This window comes from Lingula anatina, chromosome 1, assembly GCF_051362555.1.
Source record: "Lingula anatina isolate TDL-2025a chromosome 1, LinAna3.0, whole genome shotgun sequence".
Classification (NCBI taxonomy): Eukaryota; Metazoa; Brachiopoda; class Lingulata; order Lingulida; family Lingulidae; genus Lingula; species Lingula anatina.
The window spans coordinates 51817759-51836824 of record NC_141767.1 but is presented as its reverse complement, the minus strand read 5'-3'; the positions used below and the strand labels follow the sequence as shown (position 1 = coordinate 51836824).

The window sequence follows — 19066 nt, the reverse complement described above, 5'->3', positions numbered from 1 at the left end:
TTTGTTTTTGTTTGACACTAAAATGACTGGATGGGTTACAAACAGGGGACGGACGCTACATTTTTACAAGTCAATTACATTCACGTGTTGAATAAAACATAATAATTGGAAAATAATAATTTTAATAAGCATAATTTTATACACATGAATTGTACTTGCAATGAAAACCTCAAAATTTAAATCATCTGTGAGGTATTTTTTTCCAAAATGTGCGGTTGCGTGATGCATGGCCACATTTCTTTTGCAAAAAAAAAAATAAAAAGTGGTGTGATTTAGATCAAATCAGGGGATTCCTTCAATGATTTGAAATCTCTTATTTTGATATGACAAAGACTTGACCTTAAGAATGACACATAATAAAATATCTAAAACATGTTAAGAGTGCTAAAATTTCATGACTTGGTACGTAATACACTTGGGGACGGACGCTACACCATTGACTTGTTGAGTTTCATTTTGACCCTGTATTTTCCTTTCTTGTTTATCACTGATTTTAAAACTTTGTACGCCATATTTTGAGATGCAGATGCTGTACCTTTATACTTTATTTCCTTTATATGCTCTGACATACTTTGAATAAGGGTCTCCCCCATCTCCAACTTTCTGCTTGTTTCCTTGCTTGCTATAATTCCTTTCTGTTCTAATACGCTTTTTACACTAGGAGATCTTATTAGCCTTTCTAAAATTTTAGCTTTTCTTCTCGGTGACCTTTGAAGGGCATTCTTTGCTTGTTTCAAGACTCTCTTTTCAGTGGAGGAAGATGAAAACGGGCTTGAGTCTTTACCTTGTGGTGTTTTATCTTGTAACTGTCCCCTTAAGTCTCCATGCTTTAACCCTCAAGACCTCTTTATTTCTTTTTAGCTTCTTCACTGAGTTTCATCTTTCTGTTTCTTTCTCTTTGGGCTGAAAGTATTTTTTCCTTTTCTCTCTTGCTTTAGCTGCTTCTGATAAAGCACTGATCTTTGTTTGTTCTCGGATTTTTTTTCTATATTTTCTCATTCTATTAGTTTCCTTTGCTCTTTCGGCTTTCCAGCTTTTGCTTATGTTGGGTGATTCATTAAGTAAAGTCTCTTCTTTTCTCTTTCTTTTTTTATTTCTAAGTCTGTCCTTTTCTCTGGCAGTTTTCAAACGTTTGGGATCTTTCTTGAGTTTATCTCATTGTTTTCTTTTTTTTAAAGCACTTACACTTATGCCTTCCATTTCCATGGCATTTCTTTTTCTACTTTGACTTAGTTCACCCAGCCTCAGCAACAATAAAAACATATATGTTGCTCCATCATTGTTCCAAGCTCAAATGCACAAACTACAACCTATTATCTTGGATAAAATATACTGTGGCTTTTTAGTCCAAACTATAACCAAGTGATGTCACTTCATCTCATAGCAATATAAGTACACAAGTGTTGTTTCACAGCAACAAAAACAACAACATTGTTTCATATTATAACATTGTTTTAAATGTATCCATTTATTCATTACAAGTACTGCACCAAATGCGCCAGTGACAACCTTTGCCTACATTAGATAGATTATAATAAGTATTTACAAAATATACTTAATTAAAATCCATTTCAGCATGTGTATCATTAATAAAGTGAAAAATACAAATTGGGGACGGGCGCTACAGGTGGGGACGGACGCTACATTTGACCACTAATCAAATGGTATATCCACAGTGTGTCTTACTACTGGCCTTTTAGGTATATATTTTTATCATGGGTAGTGAAATGCATAAGTGCCTGAGTGTGGTTTAAAAAAAAGATTAACTGCTATCGTTTTGCTATAGGGGGACGGACGCTACAAAATTTTGTGTTAAGATGTGGTTTCAATTTTGGATTGTTGGAATTTTCAGTTAAATATGGATTTGGACACAGTAATCTTTTTAATGTATTGAAATACCTTTAAAAACACATTTTACTGAAGAAAAGTTATTGTCAAGCTAGGTCCACGCAACAATCCAATTCAGGAAATGACGTAACCGCAGAGGTCGCATTGTCCAATGGCATGGCTTCTTTTTCGTAATGGTAGGTTAGAGTGGACCTGGCCAACGACACCCCGAGAGTTTGTTTTTTACGGTTTGATTGTGCGTATGCCATGCACGGAATTTACAAACGAGCGACGGAATGATGTAGCCTGCAGTATTAGCGGTAAGCGTGCCAAGTTTTAGGCCGCTCCGATGCCCGGCAGTATTTTATTTCGATTATTCTGTTGGAACTGGATCAGGTTTGTTTCAGAAGCTCATTCTATTTTATTGTCTCTATGGAGGTATATGGGGACTTTACGACATTCGGTTTGAAGGCTTTAACCACTTGTTATAGTTTATTTTTGCATTGTATTGGATTAATGTGGTAGTCCAAGGTTGTTGTAGGTGGTTTTCAAGTTTATGCACCCGGTTTTAATATCATTTAGCGATTTTACGACAATCGTTTACTATCCAATCAAGGTGACAGCCGAGCGTGGCTCCATGTTAAACTCTGGTGTAAAGCCGTGAGCGAGATTCTGCGAGATTTTAGAAGGACTGCTTTCTTCCCAACGCCATCTAGCGGCAGACCCTTAAAGCGGGTATTCCCCATTGCCTAGTATCTGTCGTATTCAATTATATATTTACAGATATTTTTTTCCTATACTAAACAAACAATAGAATTAGAAGTAGCATAGGCAGCCAACAATGTCAACATGTAACACTTTAATTTTAACAGCTTTTATAAAAGCTGAAATAAATTACAATATTATTATTATTAAATATGAACATATGTTATTCTTTACATACAGAAATATATACACTCTTGCCCAAAATGGTTGGTACACGGAAATTTTGGGATGCATATCGCCGTTTCTTTCATTATTATTGATATTACTAAATTAATACTGTTTGTATTGTTAAATATGTGAAGCTGGAGGATTTGTAAAGTCAAGGAGAAACAACCAATGTGAAAAAAGCGTTAATTTATTTAGGTTTTTTTTTCTCATGCCCCCCAAAAGAGTACTTTTTTACAAAACAGTACCAAGTGAAAAATTAAACATAAATTTATACTGTGGTTGACAATTAATATGAAATTAGGGAAAATTGTAAAGAAACATCTTCAGAGTTCATTATTAATCTAAACAGCGGGTATGCCCACCCCGAGCTTGGATAATGGCCGCCAGACGGCGTGGCATACTGTGAACTAGAGTTACAGCTCTTTGGAGAGGAATTCTGATGTTTTTAATCACTACTCGTGCTGAGTCACCAGAAGAGAGCTGTCTCTATTAACGCTAATTTGAAAATAAAAACTCGCATAAATATCTATTCTTTGGCTGACCTATCCAAAGCATTGGCGATTATCTAATTATTAATTTATTAATCAATGAATTTATTAATCTTTATATCATTTTTTTATTTATGTTTTTATTTACTTGAAAGTTGGCACACCTTGGTCACCTCACCTTACATGCTTTTCCGCTCCAGTTGACGTCATAGGAAAGCGGATCTGAACTTTGACATCACACCACAAGGTATATACTAACTGCATACTGTACTTACATAGCACAGAAAACGATGGGCTGTGCGTGCAGCTGTTTGGATGAGCTGGGTGTCCCCACAGATATCCCCCTTCCTACGAATTTAAGTCGGAGTGTCAAAAAAGAACTTTATGAAGATTTAGAAGGATATGACTGGCCGTTCGAGAATCTGGTGTTAGAGGGTGGCGGAGCTAAAGGGAACGCATACCCAGGGGCACTACAGGTACATACATGTATTCTTGGTTTTACGTTTTTAATTTTTTACTTTTCGTAATGAGGATTGGGCTACAATGATGATATATTCCCTGTATATTTAATTTTTCTGTTTGGTCACCGTAAACACTTGTAGAAAGCAGCTATACATGTATTTTTACAAAAAAAGTGTTAATTAAGTAGGTAAAGATTAGGAGAAAAACAGAAAACGAAGGATATATTTCTTGAGTGTACATGTATCAACGTGATCGTAATATAATTTGAAGTTCATTAAATATTCAACCTGTAGCCCTTTCTGAATATATCTAAACCAAAACATATATTAAACCAACTCGATTAAAGGTCGATTAAAGGAAGTCTCAATCCCGAAATAACAATACGGAACTTTCCCAAGCTACAGCTCACTACCAAGTCCTTCACAGCTAGGATACAGGGTATCTGCCTCTTAACATTGGTGATATTAACCGAAAAGAATCTGTTAGAGATAACTGTCATTACTGTTGAAAGGTTATCATGTACGATGTGACCCCATTGAGCTTTCGGTGAAAGCAACCTTTTTGCTTGGAAATTAAAAACCACCAAGTCTTTATTGACAATGTGGCACTCACATCCGTGCTGCATCATGCCGAAAGTCAGTGGATAGAAAACAGGGTCACTAAATTTCTATTCCAACATTACATGTCTGTGGGTTGCGTCTTAATTTGTTAGGCATAAAATTAGAATGCTGTCTATTTTTAGAAAAACGCTGTGCCCATCACACGAAAGGCTTTATTTAAGGCATTCTTCACCTTCCGACAAATAGTATAATTTGAATTCACACAATAATCTATTTGTTAACAACCGCTGTTCGCAAAAACAACTGACATTCACATGAAATATAGGTTTAAGAAGGTGGGATTCATTTTCAGGTGATCTGTATATGTCAGTGTGCTTACATTTTTGTCATTTCCAGTTAAACTGGATAAATGTGCATAACACCATCCTTTTATTTAATGACCCACATTTTTTAAGGTTAGGGAACTTAAATTGATTGCAGCTCAGTTCAAAAGGACATTAACTTCAACTATTTTAAGGTACTGGAAGAGCTAGGTATACTGAAGAAAATCAAGCGTTTTGGGGGTGCGAGTGCTGGAGCGTGCACTGCGGGGATGCTGGCACTTGGTTACACCCCTAGAGACATTGCTGCCTTGTTGGATTTAGACCAAGAATTCCTCGTTCAGGGTACGTTACTGAACAGCCAAAAATTAACTCTTAATGTTGTGCCTTAAATGCGAAATGATTGTAAATGGGACTTCTTTTGAAAGTGGAACCAAAGTTTTATTGAAGCCGTCCTTTTTTCCTACTGATCGTCATTCATCACGTAAATCCCATTTTATTTGAAAACTTTAAAAGCAGCTTCATTTTTAATACTAGTAAAATACGTGGGAGTCTCGACTTTTCAAAAAGGGCTTAAGTGACACTGGACGGTGTTTATTTATTTATTTATTTTTACTTATAACTCCATGTTCTTTTAATCTAAGTTTATCCAGGTATTGTTTCATAGTAAATCCATTTTCTTTTGTTTTCACCATTCAGATGCGCACTGCGGCAAATTAGCCATGCTCCCCAATTTGTACTGTAAGTTTGGCTGGAACCCAGGAAAGCGGTATATAGAGGTGCTGCGGCTGTATGTCAGAGAAGCCACTGGGAAGGCTGACTACACGTTTGGAGATGTAGGCATCAATATTGCATTCTCACCAAGGTTAATTACATGCTGTAAGCAACTAGAATATTACACGTGACGTAAGATGTTTAGGATAAGATGTAATATTGAGCTCCCCTACCCGAATATTTTGAAACCGTTAAGGCCTCGCAAATACCTTTGGATATTTCAGATCTGTATTTCCAAAATGGTTACAAACCAAGGCGGAAATAATTGTTGCATTCTGTAATAATAATAATTGTAACTTATTAAATGTTATAGATATACATGTATGTCGCTGGTGTATGTGCCGAGTACATTCGTGTGTGTAAAAATGCAAAAAGCAAGCAAGCAAGTTATCAGAAATCTTGAAACGCTTTGTTTGATACAATGTTTTGTGATAGTGAAGACCCCTGGGCGGGAATCACTATTGACTAGTGGAGTAGAAATGTACAAAGTAGAAAAGTAGTGTGTGTTCGTGTGCGTTTACGCGCGCGTGCGATGGGGGAGACCAGCGTCTCAGCATGCTTGGAATATTCTACCCAGTGTTACCAAAATATGTACAGCTTGTGTAAATTCTGGCGGTATTACATGTATTTCATAGTTCTTGCTGTTATGTCAGTTATTACTAGTAAATTCTTGACTTTACTACATTTGTAGTACATATATCGGCGATCAGCTTGAACATTGTGAAAAGAAAATTTATTGCCTTACAAACATCTACATCTAGCTTTTATATTTTCGTTCCATTTTTTGCTTTATTCCTCATCGCATCTAGCTGTACAGGGATCGTGGAATAGAACTTTGCGTTGTGGTTACAAATGTTACGAAGATGGGCATAGAATATCTCCACCCTAAGACCACCCCAGATATGCCCATAGCAGAAGCCATGCAGATGTCCTCTAGTATTCCAGGTAAGCGACTTTTTAAGACAGGCAGTGGCCGTATTTCATGTTGTACGTTATATGGAGTCATACTGATATGGATCGATGAAATCACCTGGAAGGATAGCAGTCTAATGTAACTTTCTGTCCAACACATCCGAAAATAAAAATCCTGACAGCGATCTGAATTTATATTGCGCTATTTTAGTCAACTGTTTATTTGCTCTGGTCTAGTTCTCGTAACATCGTCGTAAAGACTGATAGAGAACACCTGTTTTCCCGCGCCACCTGCAGTACACTGTCCTCGTGGCTACATGTTAAATAAGAGATTTGACGGGTTATTGTGTTTCAAAATGCCAGAAAAAGGCCTACAGAGTAAGAACGTGAAACTTTGGACATAACTTTCCACAATTCATTGGCTAGCGACTTTTTCAATTTTCTGTGTGTTTTTTTTTTAATATGTAGAAAAATATTGTTGATCGAAATTAACTTAGCTTCTGTTTAATAAGGTCTTTATGTGCTAATAAGTGTTTCAAGGCTATGTGCTTTTCTTTACCTTTCATACTCCATCACTTATGTTTCAATCCATCCTTCCGCTAGGTTTTTTTCAACCTCCATCTTATAAGAAAGGCGATCACTTGGAATATTATGTGGATGGTGGAATGCTATGTAACTACCCTGTGCATGTGTTTGATGGTAAGTCTTTATAATTAAATCCCTTAATAATTGTGTTAGAGAAGCTCTCCCTTTTTCGCAATCAAAAAAGACGCACACAATCACCTACCAAAGGGAAATATTCAAAATCGTTTAAATTTCACTAAACAAAATGTGAACACGTTTTGAGTGACAAAAGGTGCTTATTATTTCAATTTTGTATTCGGAAGTGATATGTATTTTGGAATTCCTTGATAAGACACGGTGCTGCATTGTTACTGTCGCTCACAACATATTATCTTAAGCACATTGTGAATATCGTTGCGTTAGGCTGGTACTTGTCGATGCGTCCTGAGGATTCATTCTTTCAACGACTCGGAAGTGAGGAACCTCCATTCCATAAATACAATGAAAAAACACTGGGCCTGATTGTCGTAAGTTTGAAAAATCATTTTTGAAAAGCCAATGTATTATTATTATGAATGCCATACAGTTATAATGAAAGAAATGCACTCGTGTATTTTATGACAGGCGCATCTATCTTTCTTTTAACGAGAATAGCGTAAATGTTTCGCTTTCAAACTAAAAATGCATTCTTTATCATATTTCATTGATTTCAATTTTTTTGTTATCTGTTATTCACTTTTATCTTGAGATTATCGTAAATAAAATTGATAAATATTTCCCTATATCCCTATATGTATAATCAAGAGACCATTGCTAAACGACACATAAATATCTCTTTAATATACTATATATATAAGGCTATCTATAATTTCAGTATGCAACGGACGAGCAAGATTTAATGAAAGTATCTGTGCACCAGAGTTGTAAGGATGTGTACTGGAAGCTGCCAGATACCAAACTGGCAGGGTAATTTTTTCCTTTACGTTCATATATAAATGCCCTACTAAAGACTAATTCCAGCTTTATTCCAAAAGTAAAACAATAACATATCTAGATAGTCCTCATAGAAACGGGTATTCGATACATACGTGTAATTTGTACAATGCCGTGTGCATTTATGGATAAAGTTTTGTGAAGATAGGTAAAAAAATAACTATTACTCAGTTTGGACTCGTCTGTTCTAAGCAAATATTTCTATTATTTTATTATCTGTTTCGATAAGAAATAACATTCGTCAATGTTGGTATTTTTATGTTTCAACTACTATATTTTCAGGAAACGCGGCCCCCAGTTTAAAGAATTGCAGGCGGAAATTAAGAAAAAGGCAGCTGTCATACATGCTGCAAAAACATTTTTCCCGATGTTGAAAGCGTGTGATTTGGACAAAGACGGAAATATAGATTTGCACGAGTTCAAATTAGCAATGGATAGGGTGAGTATCTTTCTCTCTCTCTCTCTCTCTCTCTCTTTCCTTTTTTCTTCACTTTCTCTCTCTCTCGTGACTCAGTGTATGCTTATTTTGTAGTTGTCTCAAACAAACCCTGACGTTATCGAGACTTTATTCGGGAAGGATATGGACTGGGAAGAGGCATTCAAGGAAATAGACACGGACAGTAGTCTAGAGGTTAGTAAATGTGATCGGGGCCTTGGCTTCTTTGAATTCGTAATAAGCAGTAGATGTATATTTTGAACATCTCAATACAACACGTAAAACTTATGATATTCCACGAGTACAACTTATCAAATAAAATCAGACTGGAAGTTAAGGTTGACGGTAGTTAATCATTGCATTTTTGCTTCAGTTTACTGCAGCCGAATTTATGTCATTCCTGGAGAGAAAAGGAGTAGTCAGCCCGCTAGAATACATTTCCGATGTCTCCCTCGTTCCCATTAAAACATTAGGAGATTTCACATCAGCCCTCATCAATACATTTACATTGCAAGCATACAGGCAATTTTTAAAGGTAATTATTATTTAATTTATACATCCATACATAATTATACGTACTTTAACCATAGGTTCTACCGCTCATGCACCATGTCACTTAAAATCTTAAAAATATGATTTTATTCATTGTATGTAAATTAACCTGCCAAGACATGCTACAATGTTGATGGGATTCCATACTGTTAAATTCTTAAAAATGAAATTTATTACTAACACGTCTCTTGTATTTGTAGCCACGCGATCCAGAGAGAACTGTAGGCATTTATACAAACTATATTCAAGCATTGGACTTAGATATGGCAAAGCAAGACAAGATATTCCTGAGAAAGGTACACATTTACAGCAGCTAATCTGTTAAAATCTTTTGAACGTTTATGTTGTTTTTTCTACTGGTATAAAGGTACAGTATTTTTATTAGTTCATAACATAAAACGGGTTCTGATGTGTTGATTTGCACAACTAAGCTTGTATTGATGGCATTGTTTAACTGGTTTGCAGCAAGGAGCGATTGGCGTGGCTGAGTTTTTACGCAGTTACTTGGAACGCAAGAACAGACAAGATGAAGTTCTCATACCTGAGAGCGTCCTGCTTCAAGAAACTGCTAGGCATGAGGAAAGATTGGAACAGTTAGAAGCAGAATTTCTTACCTCCGTATAAAAGTAAACGACAACCATTTACTTCATATTCGTTAACACGTCCAGATCTGTGTTCATTTAAGTGTACAAAAGAGAAAATATTCGACACATGTTGCAGTCTATATCACACTTGGTTTTAGGAGACAGTTATAGATACACCCATATCATAAGTGTTAGGACGAGAGGAAAAACAGCTATAAACTCCATGGAGAGAAAATTGGTACAAAAACATGAAGATGCTACATTGGTTATACATACATTTCTTTTAAGCAGTTTTGTCAACAGGCAAACTTAATGCATTTGTTTCGTAAGACTGCAGGAATTTGGCCAGTTGTTATTTATGATACCAGTACAGCATTTTGTGTACATGCATTTGTGCTTGCATGTTTATGTGCGAGAGTGTGTGAGGAGTGCGTTTGTTTGTCTATTGGTCTAATACGGACATTGGCGATTGGCGTTTTATGTTGTGTACATGTAGAGAGAGCTTTGTTAAGTTTGATACATTGCTAAAATTGTTGTTAAACATTTACGTTATCAATACCAAAAATGACAAGGAAGGAATTTATAAATTCCAAGCAAGTTTCAATTATTTATTTTATATGTTTTTTCGACAGTATTGATCACCGGTAGATATAGGATTTATACTACAATCTCTTCTCTCAGTAAACAATTTTTATCTTATCTTCTGCTGGTGCTAGCGATAGTATTTTTTATTTATTATAGTAGGCTACAGTACTTTTGTATTTATTAATTTTGTCACTTTATACAATTAGACTAATAAAGACAAAAACGTTTTTTGTATATTGCAGTTTTCCTTGAAGATTTTATTCTCAAATAGTGACTTGGAATTTAATAAAAAAAAAAACAAAAAAACATTTGCATATGGTGTGCCTCCTGGCGTGCTGAAAAAAATTGGAGAAGGAATCAGTTCCCCAATCCTTATCTCCTTTACCTAGAACAGCCGTTCTCAAACGTTTGGATGTGACATAAAGCTGATTTTGCAGCTGAACATGGAGTATTTGCATTCCTTTCAGTAAAACCACGGATAACTACTATATGTGCCATTTTATGTATCGTGTTGAAAGTACCAGTATTCAATTTTACTTTGATAAGCAGGCCTATATATATGATGGTATTTATCGTACACTCATTCATTTTGTATCTGATACACGTTGTAAGTTGATAACAGAGAGATTGAGAGGCCAACCCAGTACATGTGCGGGTATAAGAAACTGTTGGTCCGTGTAATAGAGTCTATCTTCCATTAGTAAAATACAGGTACTAGTCGGCGTAGGTCGAAGATTTCCTGTACAAATCAAGAGGACAGACTCTGCATCACCCTGGAACTTCAGTACATGACACAATACATGTGTATTTCTGGATGGGAATCTCAACCTCCGTGTTACCAATACAGTAACACTAGTAATAAATGTGTTACAATGACGGCTGGGCTGCATGTCCATGCCCCTAAATATAAAGACTGCTCCCCTTAACATGCATCATCGGCATCAACTATCTCGAGAAACAAATTACACCCACGAATGTCAACAAAAAGTAGCCCTTTCTGTGTCATATCCGTACAAATCTTTTATAAAATAAGATTTAAAAAAATTACTGAAAACCCCGGATGACAGCTTAAAATAACCCCTAGTGCTGGTACATGAGTTATGACATAACGTGGCTGATACGTGTATTAGGATTGGAGTAGTGATTGCAAAGCCGATCAACCTGTGTGAAGGGATGCTTCTGTCACTACATATCATACCGCCGTGACCTTCGTCTTTATCAATTTCATTAGAGGTATATGTGGGTCAATCTTCGGCTGGATTTACGATGGAGGTAGGTGACATTCAGATCTCTCCCACGTTGAAAAGTAAAACACATGCCATAGCGACATGTTGCTTTTGGTAGGTATTTTGACCAAACACGTATAAAATCTGGAAAATGACCATGTGAACCCTAACGGACTGGACACTGTAGCTGATCTCAGAGATGTACTATTGAAGTCCAGTAAGAGAAAATATCATTAATACGTTTAATATGCTATGCATGGAACTGGCAAAATGGTGTAAAAAGGTGTGTGTGTGTGTGTGTGTGTGTGTGTGTGTACGTGTGTGTGTGTGCGTGCGTGTGTGTGTGTGGTAGTGGTGTAGGGAGGGGAATGAGTACTCTTAGTGCTCTACTCGGTCTACTACTGTAGGTGATTAGTTCCATTCTGATTTGATTTGTTTTCCTTTCTCAACTGTCCGGTTCAATGGTATGACGAACCGGTACTTGTAACGAAAAAGTATTTATATATGCTTTATTCATCCTTTTCGCACCAGACTGAGCTGATAAAATATGCAGAGAAAAAATAATAAGAGGTACACACTGCACACATCTTAAAAATGTCCAACTTCCCAACGCAATGAAATAGATCTTTACAGTGAGAGTAATAATTTATGATCGCTTTCTTGGACATATGTCCAAGTCGCTATTAAGTGGAAGGCGCAGTACTTTTATTTTTTCAAAGGGGAGCCTGAGGTATTAAACCACAACTGTTACCACTGCCTCGCTTGTCTTTGTTGATCGTGTGGCTGATATCACTTTATGCGCGATGATATCAGCACGGTGATATCAATTTATTCTATTGAAAATTAGGGGCTTTGGCGATTTCTTTTTGTATGTACCAGTATGATTAATGCATTGCTACCCCCTAGTCCGATATACTTGATAACGACTCGTTGTAGTTCGGCATACTATCGTGTACATTGTATATCGGGTTTGTGGGCAGTGCATTATTTAGAACATATTATTTAAAGGGGTTTATTTCTTTTGGTGTAGCGTACAATGGACAAGTACAAAAAAAGTGCTCTTCATTATCTAGAACTCTGGTGTCGCAATCTTTGCATTTTCTTTTTTTTTCAAATTCTCTGTGAATGTATGATGAAGACACGGCTAGGGAACATATTCCACATATTAGTTCTGCGGAACGTATAAACCAGCTTCATACAATATGAATGTTCCCTCAGAAAACTTGCAGATCTTATATATACTACATTATAAATAATGTAGAAACAGATGCACTCGTGGTGAAACGTATTATACAGGTGGAGAAGACTATATAAACCGTTTTTAATTTTTTTTTCGGGGGGGGGGGGGGGGGGTAGAGTGTGTGAGAGAGAAAGAGAGGTAGATTAATGGAAGTTACATCCCATGATGGAAAAGAAGTAAATTTTCGTTTTAATTCTTTTAGTTTGCGTACAGAAAATAATTAAACAGACAACACGAAATGGTTATGTAACTTGAGACCTATCTTGAAGCATTTGGGGTTAAAGTTATGTACATATTTTTCAAGAATTCTATAAGAACGAGTAAAACTAGTTGAAAAAAGTGTTAGACCAAAATTACCAGATCAGTTCATACAGGACTGATAACAATTTCTGTAAATTTATTGATCACTTATAAAAAAAGGTGCCATTTTTCCTTCTGATTTGAATCTATAATTTTATATTGTTATTATCTCATTTCATTTGTCTCAGAACTAAACTTGAATTGGATAGAAATCGAATTATTTAAGGATAATTATAAATTTGACATGGCATCTCCTTCAAAATAAGGTGATCCCGTGACAAGTTGTTTTAACACGACGGCATATATCTGTTATTCTACTTATTCAGGCTAAGATTCGCCAGTTTTGATCTGTATGTCAGAAAACAAACGGTTTTTGCGTTTAATACCTTCAAATTTATTTCGTGACAATTTTTGGTCTAATGCTTAACTACTCTAAAACGCACTTTTTAAGTCCAAATAATTCGCAATTATACCTTTAATAAAATATAATTGCAACAACGGCGTGATATTAAGCTTGTCATTGACTTGATATTTGGGAGAGGGTTCATTATTTAAAAAAAACAGGACAGAGAGCGATAGGTCACTTTAAAGTGCATTTGAAGTTCATCTTAGAACTGATAACTACACAGTGCTTATCTCTACAAAGCAGAAAATAAGGTGTTTAGTGCGGACAGCCCACTAAGACAATGTGGCACCAGAATGGGCAGAAAACGGCTATTTAGTGCCTCGAAAACTGTTGGGATTTTCAAAGGTTTCTGATAAAGAACAAATTTTCACCTTAAAACTGCAATAAAATAACAAAATAATTTAATGCGTCCTCATTAACCGGTTTAAAATCATTTAAAACTGTGATACGAATGAAGAGCGGAATAGTAGTCCCTAAAAGCTCTCCATCCCATTCGCATTCAGTAACTTGTTATGTAAGAAATGATTGTTGGAATCTGCATAATGTTTAAAAAATATTTTCACTTATAAACGAGGTCATGTCCCTTCTATCTTTCAATCGCAAACCCAAATACCATGAGTTAAAAAGTTAAAAGCCACCCTCTACCAGAGCCGCAGATTTTATTATGTGAACTTTTCTTTGACTCGAGTGCACAGTGCAGAAAAATTCCTAGACATATCTGTGAATATCAAGTAAAAAATCAATATGTGGCACTGGCAAAGGGTAGTTAAAAGGAACCTGTTTGAGGGTTTTGTCCTTTTTTTCGACACCTGTATATCATTTGATTCGATTTCTTAATTTGCATCGAAGGAAAGATCAGTGTTTTTCACATAAGATGTCCTTTGTCGTTGTATAAAAACGAGCTTACAGCGCTTTTTTGAAGATGTACCGGTACTCACCCCTTTCCGTGCGATCCCTATCTGCTGACAGTCTTATGAAGCTGAGCACGCCACAGGCAATCAATATCACCCCTCTGCTCCCCCTTCCTCCACCATTCTTACCGCTAGGTACTGTAGGCGAGGAACATCGGAGACAGAGGGAAACACGCTTGTTGCAATGGTTTGTGTATATATATATATATATATATATATATATATATATATATATATATATATATCCGAAAGAGAGTCAGTTACTCTCTGTACAGAAAATATATATTTTAAAGTCAAAAGTGATGATTTCCATTGCACCTCAAAACTCACATGTTTATTCTTTGGTCTTTTAGAGCCCAAGTAGTCGATGTTGGATTCATTCTAAGGTTAAAGTCACATTTTTTGTCATCATTACCACTGTCAGTGTTCTGAGCATACTGAATATTCTTGTACCCTTGTACGTATCTCGGAAAAAAGTGGTTACTAGGGCTGAAGGAACAAATGATGAATCTCCCAACATCAGGTCGTCGTTTGGACAATGGGAAGCGAACAGCTGTTTACAACTGATGAACATGGACCCATTTGACGAGAAAGTGGTGAAGGTCACCAAAAAGTTACCGCCATTAAAATGTCAAAACAAATCCGGGAGGATACGATCATTTGTGGATAACAACGGATTTCTAAAAATTGACCTGAATACTACAAACAGTTCCAACATCCATTGTCTTTACAATTACATCGTGCGAAGTAAGGAGGACAAGGAGGACGTTGACAACACATTCTCTTTTACTGCAGCAAAACCTATACACAGCAATATAGCGATAAAGTTGAAAGAGGATTTTGTGTATATTTCGTGTGAAAGTGAAACTGGAAGGCACGAATACGAGAACTTTCACATGTACCCAGTAAAGAAAATCAGTTTAGGTGAGAAGATTAATAAACATCGCCGGCATGGATCATCCCCTCGGAACAATTCAATTACTTCGATGAATGTTGTGATGATTTTGAACGATGCTGTATCCATGGGCAATGCCATCAGACATCTACCTAAAACATACTCTTACTTAACACGGGCTATGCTAGGGATTCCATTTCATGGATATCACACCGTGGGCGATAATTCCTATCCGAACATCGCGCCTCTTTTAGCGGGGTTACCCAATGGGCAAATGACACAAATACAGAGGAAAAGTAAGTCATTTGATTTTTGTCCTTTCGTTTGGAATGGATTTTCTGCCAATGGTTATGTAACATATTACCTAGAGGACAAGACGTACGCCACTTTTAACTTCAATAAACCAGGCTTTCGCAAGGCGCCTACAGACTACTACACGAGACCTTTCTGGCTGGCGATGGAGACCTCAAAACTTTACAGAGATGTGCCTGAGTCTTCGTTCGGTTGTCTTGGAAACCAAAAGATTCACTGCATGGCATTGGATTATCTTGGACATTTTCTGAAAAAAGTTCGAGACACGCCGCACTTTGCTTTTCACTTCTTAAATGAATTCAGCCACAATACTCCAAACAGAATTCAAGTGACAGACCATGACCACTACACATTTTTGAAAAAGCATCATTTGAAAGGCAATTTCAACAACACTTTATTGATGTTCATGAGTGACCATGGGGCAAGGTACGTCATATTTGTTTAAAATTTTGGAAATTTTATGGCATAAATCGTGTCCATGTTTTTCCTCATAGATGTTTACACGGCATGTACGTGTCCTTGAGTTATTATAGAGACACATTTCATATCAAGCAGAATAAATTAGTGATACAATCTGTACCGGTGCATTTTTGCGATAACACTACTGGAGGTTTTAATCGCTTTCACAAGTTCGCCTCGAACTGTTTGAGCGGAAGTTCATTCTCACGTAAAAGCTATGCTCTTACGTTGTCAGTCTCTCAAAGTGTACCGATACAGACTGTATTGCTAAAGTATATTGATCGATGTGACAATGCCCTGTCGAATAAGCGCGCGCGCGAGAGAGAGAGAGAGCGGGAGAGAGAGAGAGAGATTAAGGTATTCCTGAAAACTAGTTTACCATTTGGTCTTCTGCCCGTTAAACCAAGAAAATCCTTGCGAATACATTGAAAATATGTAAATGGCACTACCTTTAAAAGTCGAAAAGCACATTTAAAAAAAAGATAAATAATATTGACGATTCATTCAATTTTGATGTGAATTTTGGTGTCCTTATTCTCTCATATGTTTCTAAATTTTGAAGCTTTTCACAGGGGGAGGGACATCAGTCGTAAACAACTTGTTTTAATTGTTTTTTTACTTAGTACATATATATGTATTACAGGTACTTCAAACGGCGTGTGTTTTATACGAGCGTCCATATCACTCTAGAGCTTTTTACTTTCCATATTCAACCTCAAACATCCGTTTTATATTTGTATATGAGAAAAGAAAAACCCTCGAGTATGAAATAGATGATTGTATAAAACCAGGTGTTGTATAACACACACACACACACACACAAAGACACAGACACAGACAGAGAGAGAGAGAGGGAGGGAGGTTTAACCCTTAACTTTAAAGCTTTGTTTTTACCCTTACTGTTCCAAATCGCATTATCTTTTCTAAAATGACAAAACTTACTTTTTAAATGACCTGAAATCAAATGGATTTAAATACATATTATAATATTTTTTATACCAGGTTTGGCGAAATAAGGAAAACTCCCTCCGGTCGACAAGAACATCGCTTCCCTATGCTTGTGATGGTTCTTCCTCCTTGGCTCCAAGTCCAATTCCCAGAGATTGTAACAGCAATGCGAAGCAACTCCCAACGACTGGTAACACCATATGATTTGCACGCTACCTTGGTTGATGTCATCGGTAATAATAAGGCCGTTAAAAATTCTAAAACGCCTCCAAGAGGCCTTAGCCTTTTCAAGCCTATTCCTGAATCTCGAACGTGTGCCCAAGCGGGAGTGCCAAAGGACTTATGCCTTTGGTGTCGCGTTCAAAGGCAGATTAGCAAAGAGTCTGTCGAATCTACAACAGCCGTTGACTGGGCCATAGAGTTCATGAATCGCCGTCTATCGGTAGATTCTCAGCTGTGTCAAAATCTTACTCTTTCTGAGATAAAATCCGCTCATATTCTGTCAGACGAGAGCCAAAGTGTTAGAACATTAAGAAGTACGAAGAGAATGCCCAAAAAGACACAGAAAACTGGCCGAGTTAAAATCTCAAAACGAAAGAAAGAAAAGACGCAACGTTTTAGAATTAGAAGAAACAAGCGAGATAATTCTATCCGTTCTTATTACGACATCATAGTTGACTTTGTCACTTTCCCTGGAGAGGGGCTGTACGAGGCTGTGATAAGACTACCGAGCAGGCTGGGTTATAATTCCAGTTATGACGTCACTAGTGTCCTCAGTATTATACGGCTAAGTGTGTACGGTAGTGATTCGAAGTGCTACAAATATCTTAAGGACGAAGGCTCCATGAAGTACTGTTCATGTAAACCAACACCAACTGTAAATCAAAATTCTAGCCAACCCGGTACAAGTTAGCCACATTTTTATTTAATGCATTTTAATTGATATTTGCTTTTATTTATGTGAATATTTTGTATTATATCCTTTTAAATTTTCTTTGAATAAATTTGAATATTGGTATTTTTTTTTCACTATATTTATAAAAGATTTTATAATTCTAATTGTTTTTTCTATGAATAATCAACAATAACTTTTTGCTACACAAAGTATGATTTAATACAAAAGAAGCATACTTTTCGGAATAATCTTTTATGCCCAACAGACGACTCCATAAGTCCACAAGAGACTCCTTTTAAATTGCTCTGAAGCCCAGTGAAAAAATGTTCACATATAAAAAAAAGTTTTGAGAAGCAATGTCAGACCCCAACTTGATAAAATAATTCATCATCAAATATTTGAAAAACCGAAGGTAGAATAAAAAGCCAGATTTCGAAAGAGAGCAGTTTTCAATTATATGGCTTGTAATGGGTTTCATAAATAGTTGCTTCTATTACTATTCGTACGACAAACTTTAAAGCTTATAAGGCACATTTATCAACAAACAAGAATAACCGGGCTTTTCATATACTGTACTTGTATTTGGTTTTTATTGCCAAATCCCGTATACACGGAAAGCCAGATTCTAGTTTTAATGTCAAAATGCCATTTTGTTTAAAGGTGTCAGTGCCGTTTAAAAGATTTATCCTCAAACAACATAATGACTTTAAAGGGGAGGTTACCGCCGGTTTTGAAATTTGATGCAGAGATTCAAAGCAGTGCTAGTTATCCCCATGCCGTTAATTGGCTAAAATTGCATTTAACTGAATATATCGTGTCGAATGATGCTGAGCCACACTAGATCTGAATGTTATTTGCTTGTACACAAAGCTCAACAATCTGAATGAGAAGATCAGACACTTTCCACTTTTGTTTATCATTCAAATATTCACAATTTTCAAACGTGATATCTGCAGGTATTATTTGAGCAAAACCTTCATATTTCAAAATGAAGATTTTTAACAATGATATGATGATAAAGGAAATGATACGACTACGGTCCCTAAAAGCAACTTCCACACGAAACAAAAAATACCCATCGGCAACATATTTGTAATGGGCACAATTGATATAATTAGTTTTATTAAACTTTATCAGCAGATCATATTAAGCTTCATTTTATACTTTAATTGTATAAAGATGATAATAAAAAGTAAATACCGTGGCTGTACATTAAAACTTGACAACGGGCTGTCCGAATTTAAATATTGGTCAAGGGGGTGGATCATTATCTGTTTAAGGCTGTATTACCAGAACTTTTAGATCGATCTATCCCCGCGGGGAGTCTCACTAGATTACTGTCAGATAATCCGGCTTAAATGTCCGTCCCGCCTACTACAAGCTGTAAGGGGGTAATTAACTTTCGTGTCCGCCCGGCTGACAGCTATTTAGCGTGAACCCCCAGGGAGTTAGGTCGATCTAAAGTAGATCGATCTAATCTCTGG

The 19066-nt window shown here is 36.4% G+C and overlaps 2 protein-coding genes across 2 annotated transcripts; both read left to right on the top strand.

Annotated features, from left to right (window-relative positions):
- Positions 1-1942: 1942 nt before the first annotated feature.
- On the top strand, positions 1943-10224 carry LOC106160810 (uncharacterized). Its single transcript, XM_086998839.1, has 13 exons — positions 1943-2223; positions 3449-3724; positions 4788-4935; positions 5290-5426; positions 6174-6309; positions 6880-6975; positions 7264-7367; positions 7715-7806; positions 8116-8272; positions 8366-8464; positions 8643-8804; positions 9022-9117; positions 9287-10224. Exons 2-13 carry the CDS (start codon positions 3539-3541, stop codon positions 9443-9445), a joined length of 1572 nt encoding a protein of 523 aa, XP_086854965.1. The 5' UTR covers positions 1943-2223; positions 3449-3538; the 3' UTR covers positions 9446-10224.
- An 848-nt stretch (positions 10225-11072) lies between these two features.
- LOC106160728 (uncharacterized) lies at positions 11073-17705 on the top strand. Its single transcript, XM_013537396.2, has 3 exons — positions 11073-11262; positions 14427-15706; positions 16742-17705. Exons 1-3 carry the CDS (start codon positions 11257-11259, stop codon positions 17598-17600), a joined length of 2145 nt encoding a protein of 714 aa, XP_013392850.1. The 5' UTR covers positions 11073-11256; the 3' UTR covers positions 17601-17705.
- Positions 17706-19066: the final 1361 nt, after the last annotated feature.

What these genes read in the sequence shown, in the direction of transcription:
- LOC106160810 (XM_086998839.1), top strand. Translation starts at nt 3,539, where the DNA reads ATGGGCTGTGCGTGCAGCTGTTTGGATGAGCTGGGTGTCCCCACAGAT. An exon ending in GATGTCCTCTAGTATTCCAG is followed by an intron (nt 6,310 to 6,879) that starts GTAAGCGACTTT and finishes TCCTTCCGCTAG; the next exon opens with GTTTTTTTCAACCTCCATCT. An exon ending in CATACAGGCAATTTTTAAAG is followed by an intron (nt 8,805 to 9,021) that starts GTAATTATTATT and finishes TTGTATTTGTAG; the next exon opens with CCACGCGATCCAGAGAGAAC.
- LOC106160728 (XM_013537396.2), top strand. An exon ending in ATGAGTGACCATGGGGCAAG is followed by an intron (nt 15,707 to 16,741) that starts GTACGTCATATT and finishes TTTTTATACCAG; the next exon opens with GTTTGGCGAAATAAGGAAAA.